General features: G+C 43.2%; 2 protein-coding genes across 4 annotated transcripts in view; one reads left to right on the forward strand and one right to left on the reverse strand.

Annotated features, from left to right (window-relative positions):
* Nucleotides 1-8,369, forward strand: part of EFR3A (EFR3 homolog A) — a 113,425-nt gene extending 105,056 nt beyond the window's left edge. For all 3 annotated transcript variants that reach the window (XR_003522205.2, XM_027606399.2, XM_027606405.2), the window contains 3 exons: nt 1,112-1,215; nt 1,731-1,780; nt 5,587-8,369. Coding sequence is in view for 2 of the 3 variants with exons in the window: in XM_027606399.2 (XP_027462200.1) it covers nt 1,112-1,215; nt 1,731-1,780; nt 5,587-5,692 (260 nt within the window). In the remaining variant the exon portion in view is untranslated. The remainder of the gene's footprint in view (nt 1-1,111; nt 1,216-1,730; nt 1,781-5,586) is intronic.
* A 3,466-nt stretch (nt 8,370-11,835) lies between these two features.
* The window catches only part of OC90 (otoconin 90), a 34,503-nt gene continuing 30,327 nt past the window's right edge, over nt 11,836-16,011 (reverse strand). The window contains exons 15-16 of the mRNA XM_027600017.2: nt 14,419-14,525; nt 11,836-12,173 (exon numbers count right to left, since the gene is read on the reverse strand). Of these exons, the coding sequence (XP_027455818.2) occupies nt 11,836-12,173; nt 14,419-14,525 (445 nt within the window). The remainder of the gene's footprint in view (nt 12,174-14,418; nt 14,526-16,011) is intronic.

Raw genomic sequence — 16,011 nt, forward strand, 5'->3', positions numbered from 1 at the left:
AAAGGACTCTTGAAACCAAAAAGCTTGAGAACTGCCTAATGCATGGCAAACAGACTTGCTGCCTGCAGGCCAAATTTAGTTTGAAGTATCTTCAGAAATTGACATATCTACCTCATCTTGCCCACATTCCCTTATTTCCTACTGCTTTTACCTGACCTAATGTAAACATTTATGTGTCCCGCCTGGCCTCTGGCCATTGGAGCTGCTTACCCTTTTCTAGGGAACAACAGAGAGGTGATCATAATTCTCTATTAGTCATTCAGAAGTGTATAAATTCTTCAATTATTTTAACCTGCCACAGTTTCAAAGGAAAAATCTGTAATAGCCTGTTTCCTTTCTACCTGCTATTTCTATTTCCACTTTTTAAAACTAGCTAATTGTAACCTACGGTTTGTCTACCTGAAAAGCAGCCTGGGTTAAAGAACGTTGAACACAGTGTATTTCATCCTGTGAAATTCTCGACCAGGAAAAAAACAAACAAAAAAACAAAACAACCTGAAGAATTGCTGGGGGGTTGCGGTAGACCATTAACAAATAAGCCATAAATTAGGCCTATTTCCATATTCTTAAGCAGATGTAACAGGCATTTATTTATTTTACTATCCACAAACTTTGGTCAGGCCACACATCATTTTAAGATAAAACATGTCTTTTCAAGATATATGCAAAAGTCTGAAACAATACATTCCAAATGGCTGCTCTGTATTTCCACTGTGCCATTCAGTATCAAGTTCAGCAGACTTTTAGTTTAGTATCTCATGTACCAAGGCATGAATATTCATACAAGAATCATCTTTCAGGTGGGGCCTTGAGGTTGTTCGCCTTGCAGGAAGTTGTCATTCTCCTGCTATTTTGGAAAGAGAGACAAAGGTGGTCTTTGAGAAAGGATCTTGTACTATGTAGCTTTAACCCTTAGATTAAAAAAATGTTTTGTATATCTGCTCTCTAGCCTTATTTCAGGGATGTTCAGTCTTTTGCTTTTTTCCTTTTAAAACTAGTCCTATAAGTTACCTTTATTTTTGATTTATAGAGTGTTTGCTTTTATGGTCATTGGCAAGGTTCTGTGAAAATCTGTAATCCCTTTAATGGGTCTTTGTAAACATTTATATAGATACCAGTGGTATGGAAGAACAGGAAAAGGAAAAGAGGCGTCTTGTGATAGAGAAATTCCAGAAAGCACCTTTTGAAGAAATAGCAGCACAGTGTGAATCCAAAGTAAGTGAACAAATAGTAAAGGGGGTGTGGGAAGAGTTTGATTTTGTGGACATCTTCTTGGTCATTAGTTGGTAGGTTCCACGCTTTGTGCAGATCCACAGAACACAAGGGAATGTATCAGGTGGGGACTGAAAACCCTGGTGGCCTGGCTGGGAGGCCTCAGTGATCTGTGTGTGTAGTACAAGTCAATGGAGAAGGCAGCTCCCGGACTGAATGTTGAGGATTATTGCTGCTGTGGTACTTCTTGTGTAGTGGTTTTCAGGGACTTAGCTGTGGGTATTTGGTTTTATGTGTCTCTTGGTTTGTTTCTCCCAGTGAGCTAGGAAGTGGAAAAGAAACTTGACATTAAATTCCGGTGGATGGGACAGAGGAAGCCAAAACATGAAAGCACTCTGTACCATCAGCTTCGTGGTTGCACTTATGCTTTGTCCTTTAAATTGCATTTGCATTAGTACAGATGGATATTTGGGAAATAAAAAAATCCATTCTTAAACATTTTTTTTTTCTCCTTGTAGGCAAATTTGCTTCATGATAGACTTGCTCAAATACTGGAACTCACCATACGGTAAGAATTTTATTACTACAACAGTGATAAAATAACAACAAAATAGAAATTGTTAAACCCCCATGTAGATTTGTGGCTGATCATGTTGAAGTAATAGTGCTTTTCAGTTAGGGCGAACACAGGATCGCAGAGGTGCCTCTGTGTTGGTGGTTATTCTGTTTGGACAGAACTTGATAGCATTGCTTCCCAGTGTCTCCCAGCTGTCCCAACTTTCCTTTTTAGATCATTCCTTCCACGTGGTCAGGTAAGGAAATCTGGGTAATTTGGAAGACTCACATTCTAATATGTTTAACCAGGTAATTTCTCATATTTAACCATTTTCATTTGCAAAAAACTGCAGTTTTATATCGTTCAACCTCATGGTTCTTTCCCGGGCAAGACTGATTCTCCCTATGCAGATGGCTCACTTCAATCATTAAACTTTCTTCAGTCAGACCCATTGCAGTCCTGTTGTAACTTTATGTCCCAGACATACAGCATCTAACGTACTTGGTCATATGGTTCTATACTTGTGTCTGTTGGTGCTGAAGTAGGGAAGCACAAGACCGAGGGAGAGACAACAGTAGGTTCCCTCTAGGGAAGGCGTTTGTGCACGTCCTTCTGTGACCTCAGTGTGGACGATGGCCTTTGTCTGAGGCGGCACAGTGGAGGAGGCATAGTTCGAAGCTGGGCTTTTGGAGTTTTTTTTTATACACCAGCTGTATGTTTTATGTTTTTAATTGATGAGCTAAGTCTCTTTTGCTTCAAGCGTAGGATTCTATAAATAGGAGAGACAGGTACACGTTGTTGTCCACTTGCTTTTTTAGTTCAGTCTTTTTTCGGCCGTCCTGTGCAAGGCATGTTTTCATCAGTACACCTCTTAATCTAGGCATTTCCCCACCAAGCTTGCCACCCCCACTAAACTAAGAATTACTCATTTAAAAAATTTCAGAACAGAAATTCAGACTATAGTACGCAATATGTGATATACCTTAGATTCAGAGAAAATTGATGGCTGTGGGCATTTACTTATTTGGTGCCTGTTAATTATAATAGTTATGGTCTGTTTTATAATGGCTCTTATGCTGCATGTTTTCTGTCTGTTATTTCTGCTAAATCTCACCACAGTCCTGAAAGTGTAGGTAGATGCTATTTTTTTCGCTTTCTAGGTAAAAACACTGAGGCTTTAGAGAAATAACTTGTAGGTCATCCGGCTACTGAGTGGAAAAATAAAAATTCAAATCCATAACGCTCTTCTTAAAAGGAATGTTGCTAGGACCCACCATGTTACATTTAATCACACCGTCATGGCCAAATGGATTGAATATTTGAGAAGAAGGATTATGACTAATTCTCTTTTTATCGATACTGCAAAGCCTACTAATAGTATTTATTGAGCACTTACTACCAATAGTTATTATTTATTGAACACTTCTTTTCTAGGCACTATACTAACTACATTATTTGATTTAATGTTTATAACAGACCTTTAAAAAGGGTAGCGATTAATTTTACTTGGCAAGTATAGAAACAGAGGCACGTAGAAGTTAGGTAACTTATCCAGGGTCACCTAGTTAGGAAGGAGGAGTTCTGGATGGCTTACCTGATACAGAGCTTTTTGTTCTTGTTTGATATATTTCCTCTTGTTCGCTTGCCTGCACTCTAAGCACCAGACAGAGGAAAGGGTTGGTTTTCTCAAGAGAAGAAACAACAAACTCTTACACTTCAGTCTCCATTGTTCTTTCATTCCCTTTGATCTTAGTGCAATAAAGAAGATGATAAGGAATCCAGAGGAGCAGGAAGATATAGTACGGGGAGCAGGCAGCCCACAGACGATCCAGTTATTGGAATTAGTAGGCAAGGACCTAAAAATACACACACGTACATTAAAGAATTTTTAAAGGGAAATACACACATGTTTTAGGAGAGAAGAGGAAACTAAAAAAGAACCAGATCAAATGCAAGAACAGAGTGACACAGTGTGTGAAAGAATTTCATAGGATGAGCCTAACAACACATTGGATGTTATAGAAGAATGCTCTACAGTGCTCATGGGGATATAAATGTACAAACACTTTGTAAAATGTTAGCACTTTCTTACAAAGTTAAACATAGACCTGCTCTTAATCCTGTAATCCCATTTCTCAGTATTTATTTACCCAGAGAAATGAAAACTTACATTCACAGAAAGATACGTACATGAATGTCAAGGAACACATTTTTTTTTTTTTTTTTTTTTTTTTGGTTAAAAAAGCATCTTGAGCAAAAGAAACCAGACATAAAAGAGTGTAGCTTGTATGGACCATTCTTACAGGCTGTATGTATAGACTGTATGAAATTCAGAAACAAGCAACACTAATCATCAGCGATAGCGATCAGAATATAGTTGTTGGATGTGGGGATGTGGGAGTATGGAGAAATTGACTAGGGACACAAAGGAACTTTTTTGAATGACGAACATGTTCATTATCTTTATTGGGGTATGATCACACGAGTGGATAAGTATACTTAGAATCTGTGCATTTCACTCTGAAAATTATCCCTTAGTAAGAGGGGGGATATTACAAATATTGGAACGGTGATTGCAAAATAATTATTAGTTGCCAGAAATAGAATAATATATCAGGAAAATAGAAACAACTGAATAGCTTAAGAACAATTTAGAGCTAGACAGTTATATGAAGTTAATATTTGTGCATACATTAAAGTCATTACTATATGAATGGTAGTGAAAATCTATTCCCATAGATTCGTAACTATAAAACACTAACAAACTCAAAGAACTAAATATGACTTATATAAAATAATTATAAATCTCTAAAATATGCATAGGAATATGTCATAAATGAAAACTCATACCTTGCTTTGAATAGAAAATTAGTATCTTAAAGACACCAGTTCTCTGCGGATGGTCAGAAGAAATCATAAGTGATTTTTTGTAAGATTTTTAAGCATTTGGCAAAACAAAACCCAAAACACAGGGTTGAGACTCAAATAGTACAATTGTGGAAAAGCATTAATATCATACAAAAAAATGAGTTTCCCATATTGATAAGAGAAAACCATCTGAGTAAAGTACAGGCAGTGGACTCAAATAGACAATTTGTTTTAAAGAAACAAAATGGATACTAAATCTTTTGTAGATATCTTTGTGATATGTAGCACTAGTAGTAACCCAAAAATTAAAAATAAAAATAGGAATGAATCCCCTTTTGCCTGCCAGATTGGCAAAGATTTAAAAAAAAGAAGAAGAAAAAGAGAACAAGAATACTTCAGTGTTGACTGTATAAATTGCTAGTATTCTGGCAATATATATCAAAGTCAAATTTGTGAGTATGCTTTGCTTAAGAAATTGTGTTTGTAAGACTATAAACCTAGAGACAATCAGGATAAAATGATGTGTGTATAAGAGTAGACCTCTGAATATTATTTATAATACTGGAAAATGGAAATGAACCTGCATTTATCCACTGGATTAGATCAGATACCCTCACAGTGTATCCACATAATGAAATACCATGCTGTCAGCAAAAAGGACAGTATGTGTACATATGAAAGATTTTTCTGCTAGTGAAGCAGAGCAAGCTTACCAGAATGGTATAATGTAATCCTATTATAAAAAATTACACACACACATATTCAAAAGAAAATGTCTCGTTCAGACTTAAGAACAGCTTGATAGCACTGTGATCTTTGCCCCACATAGCCTTGTAGCTAGCCAGCAGCGACGCTGGGTGTCTCTGCTGTTTGCATGCAGTCAGGAGAGTGCTCTGTGAAATGAACAGCTTTCCAGTGTACCTGTTGACCGTGCTTGTTCTCTCTTACAGCCCTCCTCCCAGTCCATCAGGAACACTGACCATTACTTCTGGGCATGCCCAGTACCAGTCCGTCCCAGTCTATGAGATGAAGTTTCCAGATCTGTGTGTGTACTGAGTGGCTCATGAAGACCTCAGCGTAGGATCTAAAGCCGAAAAATGAAGGCCACGCTGAGTTTTCAAGGGTTTACTTAATACTTAATGTGTATTAACATAATGGTTGAGAATAACAGTGAGACTTCTCTTCAACCAAACACTTGGCTCACACCACATTAGAAATGGTGGAGCCATCCATGATTTAGAATACTTGAGAAGATGGATTTCTTTTGCAGTTCCTGTTGGCTTTCGAAGTTGGACATGTATTGATCTCCTGTTATTCCACAGTTAAGCAGTATATTTTAAACTTTTCACAAACATGTAATTTTAAAACATGCCTCCAGAGGGTTGAAGATGTATGAAGTGTCTACTGTATTTCTTAAACATCTGCACAGCTGCTTAGAAATAGAATTGCTTTTGTGTTTGTTTATCTGCAAAAGCAAATACATACAAATATATTGCTAATCTTGGGGCTGCAAAACTGTTCTGTGGCTTGTTGTCCCCATGTTTTAGATGTTGTGATCTATAATAACATGTGATAGGCATTCCTCAACTTGTTTATGGTAATAAGACATTTGTTGAGTAATATTCCCAGAATATGACCAACCCTAAAATCGCCATATTTAGAGGTGTCTAGTTCTTGTAATACTGTGTTTTCTGCCAAGAGTTTGACCATTCTACTTGAGAAAAGCTTAGAGCTTACTCTTGGCATACCAAACTGTGCAATATTTTTTTACATCATAAGATGTATTCGTTTACAGACTATACTTTGAAATTATAGTAGTATTTTGCTGTGGCTCCATTAATTAAATCAGATCTATATTTAGTGTAGGAAAAAAAGACTTTTAAAACAGCTACGAGTTCACCTGTGAAGAGTGTGTACATTTTGAGTTCTATCAAAAGCACATTACTTACATTTTTATATTGTGCATTATTTAAAATCTTCGTAGTCAGAAAATTCTCCAAATGGACTTTTAATTTGTAAGATTTGAACTGTTCAGTTGTATACATTTGTTTAGGATTTGGTGTATTCCATTTGAAAAGAGTGCCTATGGCTTTAGCAATCAAGCGTGCTAAGGATCGTCAATGTGAGCTTCTGTTGAGTTAAGTTACCAAGGTTACATGTGTACTCTACACATGTGCTCAGAGACCTGTAGTGTTTTCTTAAAATTGTGTGCATTTTAGTGAATTCCATCACACAGCAAAAATGAACGACTTTCTTTGCAAGTCTTATAAAATTCTCGTAGGACATTTTTATAGAATAACCTCTTTATAACTGTATTGCCTTTTCAGATTCAGTTTCTTTTTACAAAGAACAATATACATATCAAAAATTGTAGCTCAAAAACTAACTCAGTTTTTATCTTTTGTTTTTGTTTGAAAACTTACAGTGAGAATGGCAGGTTATAAGTTTGAGTTTATGATTATTAGGCACCTGTACAAGAAACAGAGAAAGGTCAGGAAATAACAAAAGAACAAGCGTACCCCAGATTTTTTTAATAAATGAAGTACAGCATCTTGAAACATCTTGCAAAATAGCCTAGTCATTGAAACCCATAAAATGATACTCAGCCCTCCTGGGCAGTGTGTTAAATGTAGGTAAGCAAGACCTTGTTTCAGAATGATAGTGCAGGCGTTGAACGGCCTTCTTGCAGCTGTCGCTGTAACTTTGCCTCTTGATTGGGTAAGATGTGTCATCATATAATAGGCCAAGTTTTCTGTTTTTTTATTTCCCTTTTTTTCTTCTGTATTTTTAAAGAAGTGTATTAATTTTTGTGCATTTAACAAAATCTAAGCAGGGGGACATGCAAAAAAACAATCATCATCCACTTGGATGTCATTTTATAGATTAACACTGTGTGCTTTTGTATGAAAAACATATATAATTGAATAGTATAAGTAAAGGAGATCTATATTCAATTGCACTCATGCAAACAAACTTTACAAAATTTCATGTTTCTCTGTGGTATAAGAAATGCATGTATTGCATGTAAAGGAAAACCATTTGAATTAATGTTTATCACACCTTTCTCTTGGTCTGTTTGTCAACTGTTGATGTGGGGTTTGCAGGGTTTTTTTTCTTGTTGTTTTTAAATCACAGTAGACTTCTATATGTCCTAGATGACTGAACTGGTCTTGTTAATAATGATTCCCCAAAAGTGGGTCTTTTCTTTGTTTGTCCTTTCCAGGAAATTGCAGGACATCCTGCCAGGTAATGGGTGTGTGTTCTGTATTCTAGCCAGTTTGGAGACAGAAAGTTTAGGATTTGTTGAAGTTCACCGTATGGCTATATTTTTGTAGATATTTAAAACTCTTAATAAACTGTTAATCATTCTCTTTTTGCTGCATACACTTGCTTTGTTTTTTTCCTTGACACTGAATAGCTAACATATAAACATTCCTTATATTTGTGTTGACTTTGCTTATAAAGAGTTCGACTGTCATTGGAATTCACCTGAATACACACACACGTGCCGGTGTACACAACACAAACACCCCTTAATGCTTCTGAACTCATTATCTTTTAGAATAATACCACACTTTACCAGCAATTAACATTTCTCTTCCTCCTATCTGAACATGGAACTCATTTGTCTTATCCATGCCAATATATGTAATAAATGTAACAGTGAGGTTTTTTTGAAATGTAAAAATTTACTTTGCAATTCATATGTAAGCAATAAAACAAAATCAAATTACTTCTGGATACGTGGGTATTTATAATAGCTATTACATTTACTAAATTAAGTTTATTTAGTATTTTGCTTTAGTTAGAAATGAAGAGCTTTGGTAAAACTCAGGTTGCCAGGTGGATGCATCAGCATGTCCGTGGAAGAAGAATCAGAACCGTAACTGCTGGTCATGGCGAGATGCAGTGAAGGTGGAGCACATAGTGAGAACTGGGAAAGTGCAGTTGCCTTCTCTGCTTCAGTTTTAATGTTTGCATCTCAACCCTCTCTCCTTGTATAACTTACACAAAGGATCTAAGAAAAAGAAAAAGAATAGTGGCTCTGGTTCCCTGTGCCACCCTGGTTTGCTTATTCCACCTCCAGGAAGCTGCTTTCTTTCCAGCCTTAAGTGGTCGGACCCTGTCAGCTGTTCTGATAAATACTGATTTCAAGCACCAAGTTCACATGAGTGAAAAAGTAGAGCCAAGGTAGAACATCAAGCGCTGCCTCCTTACTCCTGCTATAAAATTTGCCAATTACCTGCGCTTTGAGCCCCAGGCTCTGCTTTAGGAGAACTTGAGCTAAGACCGAGGCTGACGCGCAGGGATTGTTCTGGGCTGCAATCCCAGCAGACCCGGCCAGGGCCTGGAACTGTGAATTGCAAGGAGAAAAGGCTCATTAAGAGGATTTATGTAAGAATTGTCCATCACTGTAGGTGACTGGAGGTCCGTCCTGCTGAACGTGGGTGGCCTGTTGGCAGCAACCCTCCCCCCATTTCTGGATTGTGTGTGCTTGAGCACTGAGTAGTTTCCCAGGGTGCCCCATGCTTCCTCCTCAGAGAAGTCCTGTGTCAGAATGCAGGAAGAAGGGAAGTTCGAAGGCAGACATTGTCAGATCCCACCTCTCTGAACGAGGCAGGTTGAAGCCCATGTGCGGCTGGTTAACACAGCAGTGTGTGGAGTAAGTGGTAGGTGTTGGCTGATGTCGAGTCAGGTCAACAGTGTCCAGCAGAGCACCATCTAGTTTGGCATTTAGGGACGAGACTAAAGCTAGGAGCATCAGATTGACAATTTCCATGCTTCCCGCATCTTGCTTAATGAGTCGAGGGATTTTTAAAGATGGGAGATTTTAGGACATGTTTGCATGCTGATAAGATTGATACAGAAGAAGATAATAAATTGGTTAAAAAAGGAAGTATTGGGGCACCTGGGTGGCTCTGTCAGTTAAGCGTCCGACTCTTGATTTCAGCTCAGGTCATGAGGTCAAGCTCTGCATCCGGGCATGGAGCCTGCTTAAGAGTCTCCCTTACCCTCTGTCCCCTCCGGTCCCCCGCAACGCATGTGTGCTCTCTGTCTCTAAAAAAGAAAACTTACAGGAGTCAAACCCAAGAAAGCACTAGAGCATTCATTACACAGAGCCTAGTTGGAGGGATTGACCTTTGATCTGAATAGGGAAAACTTCATTGTAACAAGACGGAAGAGAGAGACTGCAGTTAACTTTGTAGCTTTGGCAGCAGGAAGATGAAAGCATTCCCGTTGGAAACCTTCAGTTTTCTCAGTGGAATATTAGCTGAGACCATTGTTGCCAGACAATTTGTGTGTCTGTGCATGTCATGTGAGCATGCAGATACCAACAGCCTTTATTCTGGACCATCTTCTCAATGTATTCCAGCAAACAGACTCTAGGAAGGTAGGGAGGCTGTCACCCTTTGGAGCCAAGGGCAGACCTTCCTGTTCTGTATAAAGATAACGTGTTTGGGGGCACCTGGGTGGCTCAGTCCATTAAGTGTTCCAACTGTTGATCTCGGCTCAGGGCTTGAACTCACGACTGGGACTGCTGGTGGGAGTGGACCGTTGGGACCTGGCTTCGGGGCTGAAGGAGGGAGGAGCCAGCCAGCCATGCGCTAGTTGCAGCCAGTCCCCCCCTCCCCCCCCCCCCCGCCCCGCCACTGGATGCCCGCTGGCTGACTGAAGCACCTGAAGGCTTTCTCTGCCGTGGAGCCTGCTTTGTTCCCGTGTGCCGCAGGCCAGAAGGAGATGTCACCCTCCCCGGGAGTAAAGGCTGATGTGACAGAAGCTGATGTCCCCATCTCTCTCCTCTCTCGGTGTGTATTCTCGTAACTGGCTTGGTAAGGCATCCTTCACTGGCTACCTTTCCTGCCCTATTTCTTCGGTCTCCACTCAGGCTCTCCCTCACTTGCCAACTAAACTTGCTCTCGAGTTCTTGTCAGAGGGGTCACTTCTGGGAGAACCCAGCTTTGGTGGTTAGTTAAGGTCACCAGGTGAAAAAGGTACCAATGTGTTGGATTCACCAAAAGGTGCTCATCATGGGACACCTGGGTGGCTCAATCAATTAAGTGTCTGCCTTCGGCTGAGGTCATGATCCCAGGGTCCTGGGAATGAGTCCTGCGTCGGGTTCCCTGCTCAGCGGGGAGTCTGCTTCTCCGTCTCCCCACCTGCTCACTCTCTCTTGCTCTCTATCTCAAATAAATAAAAAGTCCTTTTTTAAAAAAGGGTGCTCATCACATGAATCCCTTGGAAGGCAAGGAAGGAAGGATGTCTACTATTGGCACCACGACCTTTTAATTTCTTAACCTTGTTGCCAACTTCAGAATATTTTCCTACCACGAGAAGGTCAGCAACACTGAACTCTAGCGGTTGTGCTTTCCTGTCTGAGGAGCAGGCAGGGACTCTTACCATCTCACTACCAGACACGTAATTTATGGGGATTGAGAACCAAGGATGTGATGTGAACCAAGGACTTCGTGTTCCTATGGAATATGGAGGGAGGTTCTGGTAACACACTACCTTCTGCCTGGTAACACAGGAGAATCTCTAAAGAGTGGTGGAAGGATGGGTATAATTTCAGGTTTTTACAGTTACCATGATATTAATCTGCCTCTGTCAGCATGGGCATTTAAACCCCCAAAACTTCCAGCCACTGGAATAAACCGTATTAAAAAAAAAAAAAAAAAGTCGAGGACCCAAGGCAAGGGTGAGCCATAATTCTTCGTGGTGGTGGTGGCCGTGGCTCATGGACACTCAGAAAACTCGAATGGCAGGTGTGTTTTTAGGGGCACATCCCAGAAGAGCTGTCGTTTTAGTCCTTGGCACATATCCTCGGGTTATTGGTGTCCCACAGGTGATCCCCTAAGATTGATTAAATATATACCCCTCCCTTTCTTTTTCTAATAGAAGGAAAAGTAGCTTTCAGTGATGAGGGAGTGGAGATAATTTTTGGCTCCATGGCTCTGTCATCTTTGGCATTTACTCATGCACTGGTATCTACAGCATTTCTTCAAAACAAAACCAAAACGAACACCGATTGGAGTTTTTATTGAGCTCCCAGGGCGCACTGAAGGAAGTACGGAACACATTCCCATGTGAGCTGACAAGCATCACAATGCACGGGGCTCGCCGGCTCTCTTCCGTTTGAGCCTGCGCTGAGGACGGGAGGACAGAGCCGGAAGCGCAGAGAGGACGGTAATGGGAGGGACCTATTGGGGGCGGCGCTTGTGGCTTTCTGCAGGGGTCTCTCTGGGGCCATGTTGTCGCCTGGTCCCCACAGGACCAAGTGACCTCCCCAAAAATCTTCTGGTTCTTCTGGGGCCCTCTGTGCGGGGCATGGCCTCCTCGCTGTCCTCCTCAGAGCTGGAGCCAGGGGAGGAAGCCGCAGGGCCCCCGGGCACGCTGTCCTCGCAGGGCAGCTGCTGGCCCTTGCACTCGTGCGTGCCCGATGACTTGAGGCTTTGGTTGAAGAAGGCAGAGGCCACGCACGCGGCCACCATCTGGTCACAGGCACAAAGCAGCTTCGCACACAGGCTCTGCCCCACACCTTAGAGGGCAAGAACAGAGTGGCAGACGTGTGACATAGGGTGGCATGTGGCCAGCCTGCCTGCCCCTTCAGCCCTGTCCCCCCACCCACCATCTTGGAGCCTCGCGACATCCAGCATCCGTGATCTCCCTGCTGGGAATATTCTCACTTTCTCCTGGTGAACTCATACCTGTTTGTCAAGACTCCCCTTGGCACCCTCTCCTCCAGAAAAGCCTCCCTGAGCCCCCAGAGTAAAGGGAATAGCTCCCCGTGGGCTCCCATCAGATCCCACCTGTGGCTCCTTCTATCCTAGCAGGTTGTGTGTTAATGATATTGTGCATGAAGCATCTGTGTCTGTGTTTACCTTTCCCTCTCGCTGGACGGAGAACCTTGCTGGCAGCGTCCATGTGTTCAAGCAGCTAAGTCAGTCCTTGACCCCTATTTCCTGAGTTGGCACTCAGAAAATATTTGTTGGACAGAACTGTTAGATATCTTACTTCCTTACTTCTCTGGGCCAGACCTTCCCCCTTTGTCAGCTGGAAGTAGTTCTGCTGCAATCTGTTTTAACATTGCCAGATAAAATATGGGATGCCTGGTTAAATGTGAATTTCAGATCAATATCTTCAGGTAAGTATATCCATTTGGGGCATACTTACACAATTATTTGTTGTTTATCTGAAATTCAAGTTAATGTCTTTTTATTTGCTAGATCTAGCAACCCTACCCGATTTCTTGAATGTTTCAGCTGCGTGCAGTGGGGGTGGGGATGGATATCATCTGACTCAGATGAAGTAATGTGCTTGAAGGTACTTAGATACGCCTCCTGCAAATACTATCCTTACCTTTAGTTTTCAGTGAAGCTAAAGATGTGTTTGTTCTGACTTTTTTGCATCTGAACCTACCATGAGGTGTTCATCAGCCAGATTCTTTCTCAGCACACACACCCTCTAAATTTCCTACACTGTTGCCTTCCAACACGAGGAAGCGAAAGGAGGGGCACACAAACACAGGCCCGAAAGCAGAGTGGACACACACGTGAGGCTGCTCCCCCGAGCGATTCCGGGCCTTGTGTCGGGACAGCGCAGAGCAGGCTCTGCCCACAGTTCTCATGACCCGGCACTGCGTCTGGCACAGGACACTGCTCCGAGCTCACGGAGGGCAGAGCTGGGTCCCTGGAGCCCCACAGGAGTTCAGACCCCCTGTGAGGCTGCAGGGATAGCGAAGGAGCCTTCTTCAGCTGAGCAGGTGAGACCCCACGGCACAATGACAATAATCTGATCCTGTCACTCGTGGCTCTAAACCCGCCCCGGCTCCTCATGCCTCGACAGGATCATCTGGTGCCCGTCTAGCTTCCCGCCTCACCTGGCACCGCAGCCGTTCCCCACCCCCACTTTCTGTTCTTACACTGCCAGGAGTGCCCCCAATGCCACGATTTTCCTCTTTTCACTTCTCTTGGAACATCCACACCCAGCATGGCCATCTGGGAACCTGACAACCTCTTCTAAGATCCCTCCTCACCGTCATTCTGACTCTGCTCAGTTCTCCGGCCCCCGTGTCCTGCTCTGCAGGCTCAGAAGCCCTCCACAGCTCCCGGAGCCTGTGCACTCCGGTGAGCACCTTCCACCCGGGATGAGAGCAGTCACCTGCGTGACTGTCTGTCCTCCGGGCTGTGGGGGACTTGAGGCAGGGATTGCGCCTGTTCAGTGCCTTCCTAGTTCCCAGGAAAGGCGTGTGGGATAGATAACTGAGTGAGTTAGTGCAGGAGTGGCACGGGGCTCCCAGAAATGACAGGTGCACGTGGTCCTGCACGCAAGGAGGCAGGGAGATCCCTGCTGCTGCTGAGCGAGGGCAGAGTCCAGGCCCCACTCCTGCTCCCACCACCAACTTCTTTCTACAGTGTGACCTCGGCCTCAGCCGCCTCCTCCGTCAAGGGAGGACTCGGGACCTCCTCACAGGATCATTGGAAGGATTAACTTTGTTAGGCCGTCTTGAGAGCTTTGGCCGGCACGTGGCAGGCACTCCATAAGCACAGGCTCTGTTGTTCCTGGTCTGCTCCCACCCGGCTCTGACTTTCGGCAGCGGACTTAGCCTCTTGAATTTCCGTGCCCTCAGCAGGATCAGGGAGTAAGTGTGCCTCACGGTTAAGAAGAGTATTAAATCACATTATAGACGAAAACGTGGTTGGGAAAGCATCGGGAGGCCTGAGCCATACGTGATGCTGACCTGAGTGAAGGCATAGCTCACTGAACAGCCTCACAGCACTTACACTTGGCTGTACCGTCCGCACATTCCACTGGTGACCGAGGAAGCCTCTCAAGCAGGCAGCCCAGTTGCCTCACCTGCTCCAGGCAGCAGTGGTGGGAAAAACAGCACCTAAGTAAGACCAAGGAAAACCCAGCTGAGTCAGGAATTCCTACAAGGACTGCTTCTCCCACAATCCCTACAGCAGTGAGAGAAGGCAAGGCCTCCTTTCCAGTGCACATAGGACCACCATGTATGGTTGTTTAGGTTGTGCACTGCACAAAGATGCCACATCTAAAACTGTCAGTCACACTGTATGTATATTATTATTTAAAAAAAATCTTTTTTTGTATTCTTATCATCACTTTGTTGACTGCAAAGATAATGATTTGTATATTTATGCCAGTAATTTGCCAACAGATGGAACTAGTCTTGAGGAAGGGGTGCCGTTTTTAGTTTACATAAAGGTACCATCAGGACTAGCAGTGACCCCACTCCCTCCAACATTTTACCTAATAGAACAGTTAATCTCACATCTATAGCGCCTTGAAAGGACCCCAGCCTTGAAAGAGGGCAGAGTAATGATCTTGAGCATAAATAAAGAACATCTGGCAAAGCGTCCAGCATGGAGCAAGACCTCAGAACCATATGGGAATGAACTGGTGTCTAGACAAACCCCCAACAGGGCCTGATAAAGCCCCACAGTCTCCAGTGTCCCCCAGCCACATGGACATCCAGAGGAATCTTGTTACAGCTCCAGCCCAGAGGAGCTCCCACTCGCCCAAACTCTTCTCATCACCACTCACCCTGTCCTTAAATAGCTCTTACATGGGTCAGAGGCCACAGCCAGAGCAGGGCTCCGTCATGGCTGGATGCCTTTCTGTAGAGCCTGTGCTCACCCGAGTATCAGCTTCCCCCATTGCCAGCAATGGGGGGAGCACCACCACCGTGCCTGGCACAGTGGCCAAGGGCCGGACTCAGTTGTCTTCACAGCTGAGCCACACACTCTTGGTGCGTGCACCTGCCTGGGGCAGGTGATGGTGGAAAGCTAATATTGCAGTTCAAATCTAAAGTCAGCGAATGAATCAGAAATCACCTATGATCAAAATACCATTAGAAGTCACCCAAATTGCCCAGAATGTAAAATATACATGGCTTTGAAAAGACACCCTTGCAGAAAATGAGATCAACTTGAGTAACTCTTCCTTGGTCAAGGCGATGGCTTTGTTTTAACTTCTTCATGGCAGAGGTCGGGAAGCCATATTGTAACTTACTTGCCTGCCCAAATCAAATCTCATTTTTTGTGAAATATGCCCAGTGGTCAGGAGCGACCCCAGTGTCTTTCCATGGGGTTCAACAGGACACAGTGACTTCTGCCTAGACTTTTACCACTTGCTTTGTCTCACTGAGTACTCTGTCTCGGAGAGTGGAGTCCACATTGTTGAACTTGCTAGTGTAGACATGCTTACGATTCCACAGTGTGGTTGACACTCTGCTAGAGTAGACACATCTTCCGTGTCACCCGGTGGGAGGTAAGTTTTGAAGGTGGCCTGTGTAGCAGAGCCCCTACCTTCCTCCCCACCGGATGCCCTGCAGAGCTTGGTCGGATGGTAGGGCC

Source organism: Zalophus californianus, chromosome 4 (genome assembly GCF_009762305.2).
Source record: "Zalophus californianus isolate mZalCal1 chromosome 4, mZalCal1.pri.v2, whole genome shotgun sequence".
Taxonomy (NCBI): domain Eukaryota; kingdom Metazoa; phylum Chordata; class Mammalia; order Carnivora; family Otariidae; genus Zalophus; species Zalophus californianus.